General features: G+C 44.8%; 1 protein-coding gene across 1 annotated transcript; it reads right to left on the bottom strand.

Annotated features, from left to right (window-relative positions):
- Positions 1 to 181: 181 nt before the first annotated feature.
- Positions 182 to 2,749, bottom strand: slc25a4 (solute carrier family 25 member 4). The gene is made up of 4 exons (XM_076295989.1): positions 2,505 to 2,749; positions 1,333 to 1,819; positions 1,064 to 1,204; positions 182 to 791 (listed from the first exon to the last, which is right to left on the bottom strand). Exons 1-4 carry the CDS (start codon positions 2,613 to 2,615, stop codon positions 634 to 636), a joined length of 897 nt encoding a protein of 298 aa, XP_076152104.1. The 5' UTR covers positions 2,616 to 2,749; the 3' UTR covers positions 182 to 633.
- Positions 2,750 to 13,718: the final 10,969 nt, after the last annotated feature.

The raw sequence follows: 13,718 nt of genomic DNA, 5'->3' as shown, positions 1-13,718 counted from the left end.
CTAAAGATGTGCTCTTGTCAGTTAATGGCAGGTGCCTTTATCATCACCACAGCCCTTATCCATGCTATCAGATGTGTCACTATTACTTAGAGATGATGAGATGTTGCGATATTTCTGGTACTGATTAATGATGCCAGTTAGACTTGGTGAAAACGTAACAAATAGAGCCAGAGAATAGCAGTAAGATGTATTGTTTAGGTTTATTCTTATTAAAAGAACATTCAGGTGTAATACACCACAATAAATACTAGGCCTTCAATACAGGGTCTCATCGCTTGAAGGAAATTCTGTTTATGGGACAAAAGAGCAACCAAAAACATTTCAGGCAATGTTTCACTGGAGCATAAATTTGCAGTTAATTGTGGGAATAAATAAATGTAGCTTCCAATCAGCACTTGTGGTGCCCTAGACTGAAAGATTGACTGAGCTTTTTACAGTTGGCTGGCAGGTAGGATATATATATATATACACATAGAGGTTTCAGGGGAGACACGCCCCACTCATAGCCAGTGACCCAAAGGCTCAACAAAATACACATCTACCCCAGAATCATACCCAGTTGGAGTCAATCATACACTTAAGACATAGATGGCATTAAAAAGGTTTCCTTTAACAGAAGGGTGCTTAGAATGTTTATACGACTTTCTTGATCTCGTCGTACAGGACCAACACGAATGCGCCACCCGCGCCTCTGATCACGTTGGACCACGCGCCCTTGAAGAAGGCTTTGGCACCCTCATCCTTGGTGATCTTCTTCCAGCAGTCGATTGTGCCCGAGTACATAATATCAGCTGATGGAAGGAACAAATATAACGAGTGTTAATTCAAAAACGTATTTAGTGTGCGTAATTTCCTGAGTAAGTTTAATACCGAGAACACTTATTTCGTGTGCGTAATTTCCCTGCGTACATTTAATGCAGAGAACGCTTATTTCCTGTGTGCGTAATTTCCATGTGTAAATTTAATTTCAGACAACATAGTCAAGCAGGAGAATTCTTGGTTTCCATTGTTTGGCAGTTGGCTTTGTCCACCTACATATAACGTTTGCTCTGTCAGGACTTACCTCCTTTACGTCCAGACTGCATCATCATACGACGTCTGACTGTGTCGAAGGGATATGAAATGATACCAGCGGCCGCGGTGACAGTCTGAGCAATCATCCAGGTGATGACGATGTGTGTGTTCTTAGGGTCTGGCAGCATACCTGTAAAAAGATGTTAAGTAAAATAATTTGGACATGCTCCTGCTTCTGGATAACCAGCGCTTAATACTTGAAGAACTGACCATGTTAAATGTTGTGGTTATCTGTATATTGGCCTGGCGCACTCTTACCCTTAGCTGTGTCGAAGCAACCGAAGTAGGCTGCTCTGTAGATGATGATGCCCTGCACGGACACATTGAACCCTTGGTAGAGGCCTCTGAGACCATCGGACTTGAAAATCTTGGCGATGCAGTTGCCCAGACCGGTAAACTCTCTCTCTGCTCCGCTTTTACCGATGTCAGCGGCGAGCCTGGTTCTGGCGAAGTCAAGGGGGTAGACGAAGCAAAGGGAAGTGGCACCGGCTGCTCCTCCAGATGCGAGGTTACCAGCGAACCAGCGCCAGAACTGTGTCTTCTGATCAATGCCACCCAGGAAAATCTTCTTGTATTTGTCCTTGAAGGCAAAGTTGAGGGCCTGGGTAGGGAAGTACCTGATGACGTTGGCCAGGTTGCCTCTCCAGAAGGACAAGAAGCCCTGCTCTTTGGGGATTCTGACCACACAGTCCACAATACCTTTATATTGCATATCTGCTGTGATTTGTTTGCTGGCATGTTGTACCTGCACAGTAGAACAAAAAATGGGGGCAGAAACAATGGAAAAGCTTTACGTATTGTGATGGAGGAGAGTTATACCAACAAACTCAGTGCGTTCTATTACAAATGCCTGTAGTAAAGCGCTGGTACAGACCACGTGCAGCAACCCTTAAGCTGCACTTGTTCGCAGGGTGAAAGTATTAAATTGCATGCCTATGGTTATTTATAGGAACAAACTTACACCAAATATCACAGCTCTTTGCAAGCACGTTTTACAGATCCCACATGGATGTCTGAACTTAGAAAGACTTTTCAATATGCCTTGAAATATCAAAATCGAGGCCTCAAACAACAGTGCAGTGTAATTCCATGCAAACAAATAGGACGAAATCGTGCACCACAATAAGACATCACGTTTTTATTTAAATACGTGTTATAATAAAATACCGAAACACAGAGACATCATTATTTCTTCACATTATGCATGAAACCTGATAACAATAGCACCTTGGATAGCGACCAGATTCAGCACCTCGAAGATGTCCAAATAGAGATGGCACGCGCGTATGAAAGTTACAACTCTACCCACCAACAGCTTTGTTGTTAGAATGATTGCATGCATGGCTGTAGTTACTTTAGCTTCGCATGAATGTAATATCTACCACCAGCTAATTTGGCAAGAATTGTACATAGAGAAAAACTAGTCTTACCTGCAGCAGAAGTTTTACTCTCTCGATAGGGGCAACGGCGGTCTTGGAGATGGCAGCGGCGACACCACCCGCCAAGAAATCCTTCATGAAACTAACCACAGCGTCCGACATGACTGCTGGATGCTCCGCACCTTAAGGTCAAGATAAGAATATGCCTCCGCTAACGGACCCTTAAGGAAACCCAACGCCCCTTCAAGTGGACGAGTGCTGGTTTTCGCTCTTAATATATATCCCCTTTCTATCGCGAGATGATAGAATGATGGATATGAGGGCGACCGAACAGAAAGTTGTGCTTGAATAAATATCCCAGGTTAGAGTTCAAGTCCCTCGCCATGTTAAAAAAAAGAGGAACTTGGGGAAAGGTACTGGGGGCGTTTAAAGGACAAATCAACATTTTCCCACTCATTCTTGTCATTAATGATAGGCTAGATTTCTTTTTTCTCTATCCACTTTAACGCTAAGAAACCAATGTACAAAAATTGCTTCACTTGATAAAGTTAATTGCGCTTGGAAGTTTATCATTCAAAGTGTCACAATGAAGTTAAGGTAACACAGACATTGTATGAAAATTGATTCTTGACTTGGCCAATTTAATTGCACATCAATAACATCAAGTAGACTACGTTCTTAACATCATTATTAATAAAAAATGGTTTTGGGATAGCCAATCTAACAACTGGATAGCGTTCAACCTTGGGCCGGGCCTCAGGCCTTAACTGAATCAATTGAATTGTGGATTTTTTTTTAACACTAATTGCCAATGTGATCAAAATGTGGTCATCTGAAATCTTCTACTGGACCTGTCATAAGAATTGAATTGTGCATTGTTGAATAACATGTTTTGATAGAGATGTCTCCAAATGTTCATGACGCTTTTAATAGAGACTCCTGGAGTCCATATTATTGTTTATTCGAGATGCTCTATGCTAAATGGTAACCCACATTATCTCACTGTATGTGGCCAAGCTCATTGTGTTTGGCCAATAACAAATGCGTCACCACTGACGTATATACCGCAGGTACTCTCCAATTTCTCGAGATGGGTCACTCAGTTATAGCCTGACACTCCAAATGCGTCCAGTAAACGAGAATGAAACTAGAGTCGTAAAGCCTCTGGGTTCCAAGGTGTTGCTGCTTGTGTAACAGTGCTATAGCACTGTATTTTCACATCGAGTTATTTTCCCGCATGTAACCAACCAAGCTATTATGGCAGTATGATTTGCTAGCATTCTTGCACATTATTCGTTTTCCAGAACAAGGCGAAACGATTGGGTCTGTTGCCCCGCTACAGTAGCAGGCTCTCTTCAGTCACTAGTGTTAATAGCCGTCTCCAAAACAATGACTCTCTACACTTACTCTGCAATAAAAAGGCTGAGCCAACTGCACTATTGTTCAGATAGACTACCTCTATGTCCTCTTGGGCTTGAAACTCCGACCTGGCATTTCTGCAACATAAATTACGTTATGTTGATTGAGTCAACTTCTAGGCTATGCCACCATAAGTCAGTTCTGAGCGAGCGCGCACAGAGTGAGAAAGAGAATGTTGCAGAATATGTAGGCCTATAGTCTCAACTTGCCATATATGTCACCAAGGGTCCATTTTTCATTGTTTAAAACTGATCTTGAGACAGTCCAGTAATTCAGTGGAAATGGTGATGATGATGATGCTGCAGACGGTACAGGTGTACCGCACCATAGTGGGGGCGTCTTCTCATATTTCCTTGGATTTGCTCCTGTAGGCTACCCTCACTTTGGCAACTGTTTAGTTGCGGCATAAAAACACTGTCGAGGCACATTGGCCACCAAGAAAGGGGCAACACTAACTAAAACGAACTCTTGGATAATTTTATACGCAACGTAGCCTAGTGTTTCTCCGATGGCATGTTTCATAGCCCACACCTAAGTAACGGCACAGCCTTAACTGCATGTCTTTTGTTTTAAATTAAATTAAAATATCAGTTAATTCACAAGACTCATCTGTAGCCACGTTTTACTGGCTAGATTTAGCATGTCAGATCCGATATTATCAGATTTTGTTTCCAGTTGGCATGCCACAAGTGCGCATAGGTATTACACTTTGTAATGTACTGGTGTCAAATCCCTCATAATTGCAGCTCTGTTGATCCGCACCAGAGCAACTTTGGCTGGCAAACTGGGCGCTTTTCGTCGCCAATGGCAACATTCACAATGTTCGCTCGACAGTTTGTTGAGTTTCAAGCCACATAAAACTTTATCGTCTTCGACGACTTGGGGGACTTGGCATTTATCGGTTTTACGAGGGTCTACACCAAAAGAAGGCTTCTACAAACTAAGTATCGCAGAAGGACTACACACCCATTGGTGGGACAGGTTAAAATATTTTACTCTGGCCCAAATCATTTTACTCTATCCTAATATCTCCTCGTCGACACTACAACGATGTCAACCAGCGTATCATCAGTTGCCTCCATGCGATTACCAGAGATTCAGCATCCCTTAACAAAGCTTGGCAATCTAGAAATGTTATCACTTACTGGCTGCTCCACCGATCGCAATGGGGATCAAAATAGTTCGACACGCCGCGGCCGACCAATGTTCGAAGAGGAGAAAAGTCTGGATTCTGCGTTACGAAGTCAATCGTCGAAATGTCTCCAAAGTCTTCGTGAGGAGAAAGCAAAACGAGCTGACAGTTTCACTGTGCCTCCAAGGATTCCCAAGGAAGTGGAGGTGATCTTAGCCCCTGATAGACACACGCCAAGGTTGCCCATCTTTGGTAAGTAGCCTAATTGCTTGTCCCGTTGTTAACTGTCTTTTTAATAAATCAAAAACACGAGAAAAAGAATAATCTTTCAATTCAACACCACACACAGCAGCACCATCATTTTAATGGCCACATATGCAAAATTGGCAAACCAGTAGCAAACTAAACTCATGTCACCCCAATCACCTGTGCGTTTTAGGTAGAAGTATACACACAGTGCCACACGTCGCCATGGCGGCTCACATTAAGACTAGGGTCAGCTGGGAATATTTCAGGATACGGATTCGAGATATAGGTCTACTACTAAAACTGCTGTAGCCTACTAACATAGCCTACTTACTGTAACACACGGGTAGACGGAGACCTCTGGCGCACTGTCGAAACCCAACATCTTCTGTTTTGCATCTCCAAGAGAACATAAACGTTTTGGCTTGAGCATTGTGTTGCCATCACGGCTTAGATAATTGCACTTTAGTGAGCTTTTCTGAGTCCTCACAGTTTAGGTGTGTGATTCTGTGGCGAGTGCTTCACTGGTGTAGCTGTAACTGGTGTGTTGGATTAGGTCAGAGGGTGGCGCCAGAGAGCCGCGCAAACAGCCGTGTTAGCGAAGACATCAGTATCACGAGCAGCTCATCCTGTCCCGGAGGCCAGTTGAGGATACAGGTCGATCAGGTAAAGAGCCACATGGCATGTCATACAGACACATTTTAAATACCGCAGTTTGGCATGTTCCATGTTAGCATCCATTTACAGTCTAGTGATCCTGGAGCCAAATTCACTGGAGTTTTGAATATTTCTTTTCTAAATACAAAAATCTTGCATTTACTTGAATTTTCTACAAAACTACCCTTCAGTGTCCATCTGTTCCTTTTTCTTTCTTTCTTTCTTTCTTTCTTTCTTTCTTTCTTTCTTTCTTTCTTTCTTTCTCTCTCTCTCACACACACAAACTTTTATGACATGAAGAAACAGTCTAACATAAAGATTATTGTTGAATGTCAACTGCTGGCTTGACATGATCATTAATGAAAAAATCTTAATTCCAGGAATTAATTACAGGAAGACAAGATTGCATATTCCAGGTTGCCGTACAAACTTCATGTTCTTCCACACAGCTCACAAACAGGACGTTCGAGCACAGAGAAACCTACTATGAGAGATTAACAAAAACTCTCCTTGTTTTCCGCACTGTTCAAAGAAAGCTGAGCTACTACACTATTCATTTTTTTTTCAGTGATAGAGGCCGCACCATTACAAAGGCAAATATTATCCCAGTTTGAAGCACCAGTGTGCCGCGCACCACAACTATTCATCAGTGGGAGAGGGGAGCCCAGGAGTCACGGCCTCAGCGGCCAGCAACTGTTAGCAGCACAGAGGCAGGGGCCAGAGGGATTAGCCTGAGTGTGTGGGAGAGAGAAAAAGACAGAGAAAGTGGGAGACAGAGGTAAAGGGAGAAAAAGAGAGAGAGACAGCTCCACAGACACAGTCTGTGGGTGCCACTGCTGAGTGATGATGAGGTAGAGGATTTACCCCCCCCCCCCCCCCCCCAAACACACACAAACTGGCTGACTGTCAGAGGGGACCAATTGTCCTGTGTTTTATATAAATATCCTCCTCCCATAGAACATACCATATAAATGCTTTCCTATTCAACGTCAAAATAGAACCCCTCCCCACCCCCCAACACACATCCACACACAGCATGTCAAATATGACTAATTACTCCACCATCAACATAGGCTTTCTTGACTCACACAAGGTTTCATACTCCATTAGTTACCCTGTTGTAGAAGCACTTTAATGGTGATCGTTTTGTTGTCTACTTAATTAGTATGAAGCGTTCACCATCTCACACTGTGGCTTTAAACTGTAGCTAGAGCACAAACTCAGACAGAGGACACAGGCTGCAGGATCCGTCAGCCTTAAGAACATGTTCAAGAGCAACAATCCAGAGGGCAAAGCCGCAGTCAACAGGTACACACACAAACAAGCACATGCACACTCCCATCAAAATGCACATGCTCAGTTCAGTTACTTAATTATCCTAAAGGGAAACAACATACATACACACATTCAGAATGTATGCTGCTGACATTTAAACACTCTCTCTCTCGCCCTCTCACACACACACACACACACACACACACACACACACACACACACACACACATATACACACAAACAAACACACACACACACACACACACGTGTAAATGTACACTTTATATGTTTTTCAGGGATGTGTTGCTTATGGTGCTAACCAAGTTCCTGGGGACGTTCATCTCAGTTAAGCAGTTCAGAGAGTTGCTTCTAAGGTAAAGAAAGAAGGAGAGGAGATAGGACTCATGTTTGTGTGTTCAGAGCTCCATGTTCATGTTTTCCTTGCAGGCTGCACCTCTCTGAGAAGGCTGTGATTGGCTTCGATGAGCTGTGCAGTGCCGTCCGAGAGCCGCTGCTCACTGACCCAGCCGCTTGGCTGTCCCCGGCTCGGCCTACCAACCCAGGGGCTCTGCTGCGGGCGTCCCAGGCTCTCTCCCTCCTCCGGGGCCCAGCCAGAACCAGGTGAGGCCAGAGGGAGGACTGCACTGGCCCAGTGGTGGCTGTGCCGTCCGTGGAGGTCCTGTCCACTGCGTCTGTGTCCTGTCCTTCAACCTGCGGCACGTGACTGACAAGAGCACCTGGGTGTAGTGCAGCTCCATTGGGCTGCCAACAGGGCAAGTGTGTTAGCACAGTTTTTAGCACCCTCCCCGAGGTTTCAAATAGCACAGCTAGCTATATGCATCTAATCTCTGGGTCCTGGATGCTGTGCCTGGTCACTGTTTGAGTCCAGGGCATTATAGTCATTCTAAAAAGATAGTGCTCATCAGTCTCCCAAACCTATTCATTATGACTCAAATGGCAGGAGTGACTACGAATGAGGATATACAAGGTAGCATAATCTCGACACTGTGTGTGTGTGTGTGTGTGGTGTGTATGTGTGTGCGCATGTGCCTGTGCGTGTGTGTGTGTGTGTGTGTGTGTGTGTGTGTGTGTGTGTGTGTGTGTGTGTGACAGTGATCTATGTATCTGTTGCATTTCTCTTTACTTGGGGCCTGCTAACCATAAGGAACAAACAAAAAATGAAAAGCAGCTTATTTAAGTGCTTCCCCATGCGCCTCAGGGCCATTGTTGTGGACAATGAGAGCAAAATCTCTCTCTCTCTCTCTGTGTGTGTGTGTGTGTGTGTGTGGTGTGTGTGTGTGTGTGTGTGAGAGAGAGAGAGAGCGAGAGAGAGAGAAAGAGAGAGAGTTAGTGGGCTTACTTGTTTCACCTGCAGTGTGGGTCATCTACATCAGACAGAGACACATATGAGTCATTTGGCCAGTGAGGCAAAAGCTCTGTGACTAATCAGCAAGATCTATGTAAAAGAGAGAGACAGAGAAAAGAGAGAGAGAGAGAGATTGTTAAAGAGAGCAGAGTGAAAGGGGGAGGAAAGTCCAGTGACTGTGAATTCTTTAATCTCATTATCCCTCTCCACTGATGTTTTGACTGGCAGGTTCTGTGAGTATGTGTGTGCCTTTGTGTGTGTGTGTGTGCTCCCTTAAGATTCTGTCCGGGCAGGATTTCTTGCACGCCTCTTGGGGATGTTGTCTTTTGAAAGTGTCCGTTAGTAACTCTGCAGGCAAGCACTCATCCATAATCAGACTGTCTCCCTCTAGCTGTACAGACTATTTCACATACTGAAAATGCTTTCACCATAAACAATCTCCTACTTTCACTTATATTAGATAGTTCTAGATTAAATTACAAATGTTTCATTGCCTCTTAAGTACAGACAAAGAAACTATCCCTAAACCCATCACATTTTCACATGCTGAAATATTTTATGTCATCATAAAGCTTCTGGTTCAAACATATGAACCATGTAAGAAGAACAAGGAATTCAAAAGTAGCGGTTGTACTTTAAAGCATATCCTGGTATTTTTGTATTGTAGGTTTCTGGAGGCTGTGGAATATCTCCCTATCCAAGAGCCAAAGGGACCGGGCTGGATGGTCGCTGCAGAACTGAAAAGCATTCTGGGACAGCTTGAGATACACATGCAGGAGTCAGAGTTTGACAAGTTGTGGAAGAGGTGCTTTTTTAAAATACAGTGCTCTCTGTGCAGTCAGACGTTGAAGGGAGATTAGATGTGAATCTCTCTCTGTTTCTTTATCTTAATAGGTTTGATATTGACGCACTAGGAGCTGTGAGGCTTAAGGTTTTACTTAAGAAACTTGGACTTTGTAAAAGAAAGAGACTGGACACCATTGATGATAACATTCCGAAAAGCACAATACCATCCCCAAATGAAGATTTGAAAAGTATGTATTTCAAATGTATCATCTATGGAAAATATAGTGTTATACAAACAGTCATTTTATTGTAGGTATGTATTGGTATTTAGTGTTATACAAGCAGCTATTGTAGGTATCCATGTTTACCATTTACGTCCATTTACTGTAATGATACTCTCTCTCCCATAGAGGGCACTCAAACACTGACTCCCTACTATTCATTCATAGAATGGCAAATTATATACATTCATTCATTCATGGAATCAGAATCCCACACCAAATCATTCACTAATGGGCAGTTTTTTAGACACCCAGCAGCAAAAGGTTAATCTTAAGTCCCTAAAATCACACCCTTCATCTCTCCTCAGCCACAGTGCGGCCCAGGACCCTGTCCAAGGCTGAAGAGGACCGCCATTTTTCCATCACCATGGAAACCTGGCTCAAGGACAGGTTCAGGGAAGGTGTTCAGAAAATGAAGGTGGAGTTTGAACGACTGGACCCTGAGCATTCTGGGAAGGTAAAGCTTCAATCACCCAATCAGACTGCACTCAAGTTGCAGTGACAAATGAATGACTGCATTCATTCACGAATATCATTCTGATATGCATACTGTACAGCAGAGTAAGCCATGTTGCATTCATTCACAAATATGATTCTGATATGCATAGAGCAGAGTAAGCCATGTTGGTTGATTGTTGGCCACGTAGCATGTGTACTGCAAGGAGTACAGTGAAGTATATTGAATTATAATAAATATGTTATAGATAGACAGGCAGTCAGATAGACAGACAGACAGACAGACAGACAGAGCTCATTTAGCGTGTACCTCCTGTATATCTCCTTTGACAGCTGTCCTGTCTCCTGTGTCCAGGTGGGAGGGGAGGAGTTTCTGCAGGTGCTGAGGGGCTTTGATCTGCGTCTGAAGCGCGAGCATCTGGGTCTCTTCCTGGCCCGCTGTGGCATGGAGCTGCGCAAGGACGGCATCGACTACCCACAATTCCTGCTCCGCTTCCTGGATCGCAGCCAAGACGGCCTCACACACAGCATCCTCTCCAACCCTAAGCACAGGTTAGAGGTCAGAGGTCAGACGCCCTCCAGAAACCAACAGAAACGGATCAGACTTACACATGACACAAGCTTTCCAGTCAGACATACTGTACAGTCTAAATCCGTATCCTAACACTAACCCTGGGCAAGTGCACTGCCAGTCCTTATTCAGATTTACATACACTCACCAGAGGCCCATGATGATCTGTCACTCAGCCAGCTGCAGCTGTCAGCTGGCAACCCTTTGTGTCACTGCCTATACAAACCCCACACCACCCCACCCCACACCAAACCACACCAGCCCACCCCGCACCGCACCACACCACCCCACACACCACACCACACCACACCACAGCCCCTCAGCACGCGGGCCCTGGGCCTGTGCAACTCTACTCCATCTCCACTCTTTAACTGGGGCTCATCATCCCTCTAACAGGCTTAGGCCCTGTAGTCTGACATTGCCTAGGGTCACCTCACACACACAGACAGAGAGAGAGAGAGAGGCAGAGGCCACGGCAGCATCTCCATGTCGCTCAGTGTTTGGTGTGGAGTAGACTGAGCCGGTGCTGCTGTGTTTGGGCTTCCCCAGATTAAGGGATTGGACTCGGGATCAGGAGGCGCAGGCAAACACAGGCACTGGGCAGGAGCTGCAGCCCCCTCCACCTCCCCCTCCCCCTCCACCTCCACCCTTCCCAAGCCTTACACCCACACCCATGGGATGTGATGTACCCTATGATAAAGAGAGGGGGGGTTGGGGTGTAAGCTTAGTAGGGTCTTGAGGGACTGTGATGTGGTGTTTGGGTAGGGGGTGGGTGGTATTAGAGACCTCTGTGTGTGTGTGTGTGTGTGTGTGTGTGTGTGTGTGTGTGTGTGTGTGTGTGTGTGTGTGTGTGTGTGTGTGTGTGTGTGTGTGTGTGTGTGTGTGTGTGTGTGTGTGTGTGTGTGTGTGTGTGTGTGTGTGTGTGCGCGCGCGTGTCTCTGTGTCTTTGTGGTGTGTGTGTGTGTGTGTTAGGATTTGGGCTTTTAAAGCAGGGTGTCTGTGTCTGTAGGCAAGAGTCACTGAAGCATTTTGGGATGTAGTTTGGGATTCAGGCAAATAGGTTTAAAACTAAATCTGTACACTCTTCTGTACATGCATAATTGTTATATGTCTCCAATGACAACAGGAGTTTATTGTTGATGTGTGTGTGTGTGTGTGTGTGTGTGTGTGTGTGTGTGTGTGTGTGTGTGTGTGTGTGTGTGTGTGTAGGTTTCATCAGGCAGAGAACATCAGCCATGCTTCCTCCATTACAGCTGTGGAGGCCAAACTGACTCAGCTGTTCCAGTCTGAGTACCTGTCCCTCCTGCAGACTTTCCAGTAAGTGGGGAGAATATGGCAGCATCTGTCTGTCTGTCTGTCTGTACTGATGGTTCTGACTCTCTAATAGGGACCGCAGAACAAGCCGACGGTCGATGAGCATCTGTAGGTCCAATAGGTCTGGTGTGCGCATAATAGCTCTGCTATTGCGACAGGTCTCCGTCGACTAGTTTATGGCTAAATCGGCATTGGAGCTATCGAGGAAAGAGTTGCTCTAATTGGCTGTTTAGCTTGACTAGCCCATTTGTGGCTAAGGAGCATAGTAATCATATCCCCTAAGGAGATACAATCCTGGTCATTAGGGTTTTGCCTCTGGATCACCTTTCTTCTCCTTAGCTTCTTTCTTAATTCAACATTGCTTTATTAGCAGGACTGTAGGTACAGTGTTGCCAAAGCACAAAACAAAACAGCATAACAAATTTTACAGTAACAATTAGAACATTGACAACACTGAGGGAAACAGTAACAGTAACATCACATGGAAACATTGTGTGTACACTACACACTCACGCTCTCTCTCTCTCTGTCACACACACACACTCGTACTCACACACACACACACACACACACACACACACATACACACACACACACACACAGTCCACATATTACATACATTAGATTAAGTGCAGACATTAGGTTGAGCATTGTGGCAAGGTGTCCATCTCAGCTAAAATTTGGAATTTTGTTTGAGAATTGTAAAAAATATCCTTTTCTTATCTGTTCAAACATCTCTCTTCCACAAACAAAAGACCTACGATTGACAATGCCAGTGTCATTTGGAATTTGTCATTCTTGATTAGAAGTATATATTATGCACTGTCTTTTAGTAAGCAAGAGTGATTTGAAAATGTTAAGATAGCACTGCTTTGCTTACGTTTTGTTTATCTGCACCCATACAGTATATTGGCATATCACACTTCCAGCAGAATGTGAACTATGTGCAAGTAGGCATTGCTTCTATGTGTAGTGCGACTTTCTCTGCCCACACAGCAAACATAAAGCCAACAGGACTCAATAGACAGTCGGCATCACAGCGTATGCTTTGAAGTCGGTTAGGTGTGCATTTGCTTTAACATCTGTAAATCAAGTACTCAATCCCAGCCAGTCTGTCACTCTCCTCTCCTTCCCCACTTCTTCCAAGATCCTGTCTCATATATCTGGTCTCTCCATCTGTGTCAGTTCTATGTATTTCGTCATTACTACATGCTATGCTTCACATGCCAGTTGTCTCTCTGCACTATATATGTAAGTGTGAATGTTGGCATCGCTCAATATATCTTCATCAACCTTTTAGTATATCTCTGTCAGTCTGTAACTACCACCTGGCATAACAGTAGGAGTCTACCACTGGGTGGGCCTTTCTTCTATTGTTCAGTTTTCAATACCAGCACCTTACATCGGAGATGAGTGAATGAATAGAAACAAAAGGTGTTCTCCCTTATGAGTGCCCCTTTATGCCATAAGACCAGTTCTTAATCACACACTTATACCCTACCACGGTGAGTGTGGTCACCATTATAGCAGAGGCCTCTCACCACGTTGCTGAGGTCACAGGCCTCTTGTGCCGTAAGTGAAAGCACCTCAAGATGTGACCCCCAGCTCTTCGAGGCCGCTTCCCCTAATTAGCCTGGGCCCTGCGCTGAAGGAGCGGCCTTTCAGAGGTCCTCAGTCCTCCATGAGATAAGCGGCCCTCCACTCCACTCCACAGCCCGGCCCAGGTCAACCAATTGAGCGGCCCATTAACCAGCTCAGGGCC

This window comes from Alosa pseudoharengus, unplaced genomic scaffold (assembly GCF_046254945.1).
Source record: "Alosa pseudoharengus isolate Yale_2024_CS ecotype anadromous, Long Island Sound unplaced genomic scaffold, YU_APseudo_1.1 YU_APseudo_1.1_scf_2, whole genome shotgun sequence".
Taxonomy (NCBI): domain Eukaryota; kingdom Metazoa; phylum Chordata; class Actinopteri; order Clupeiformes; family Clupeidae; genus Alosa; species Alosa pseudoharengus.
Note: the sequence above shows the minus strand (reverse complement) of the source record. Positions and strands in the feature narration are given on the sequence as shown.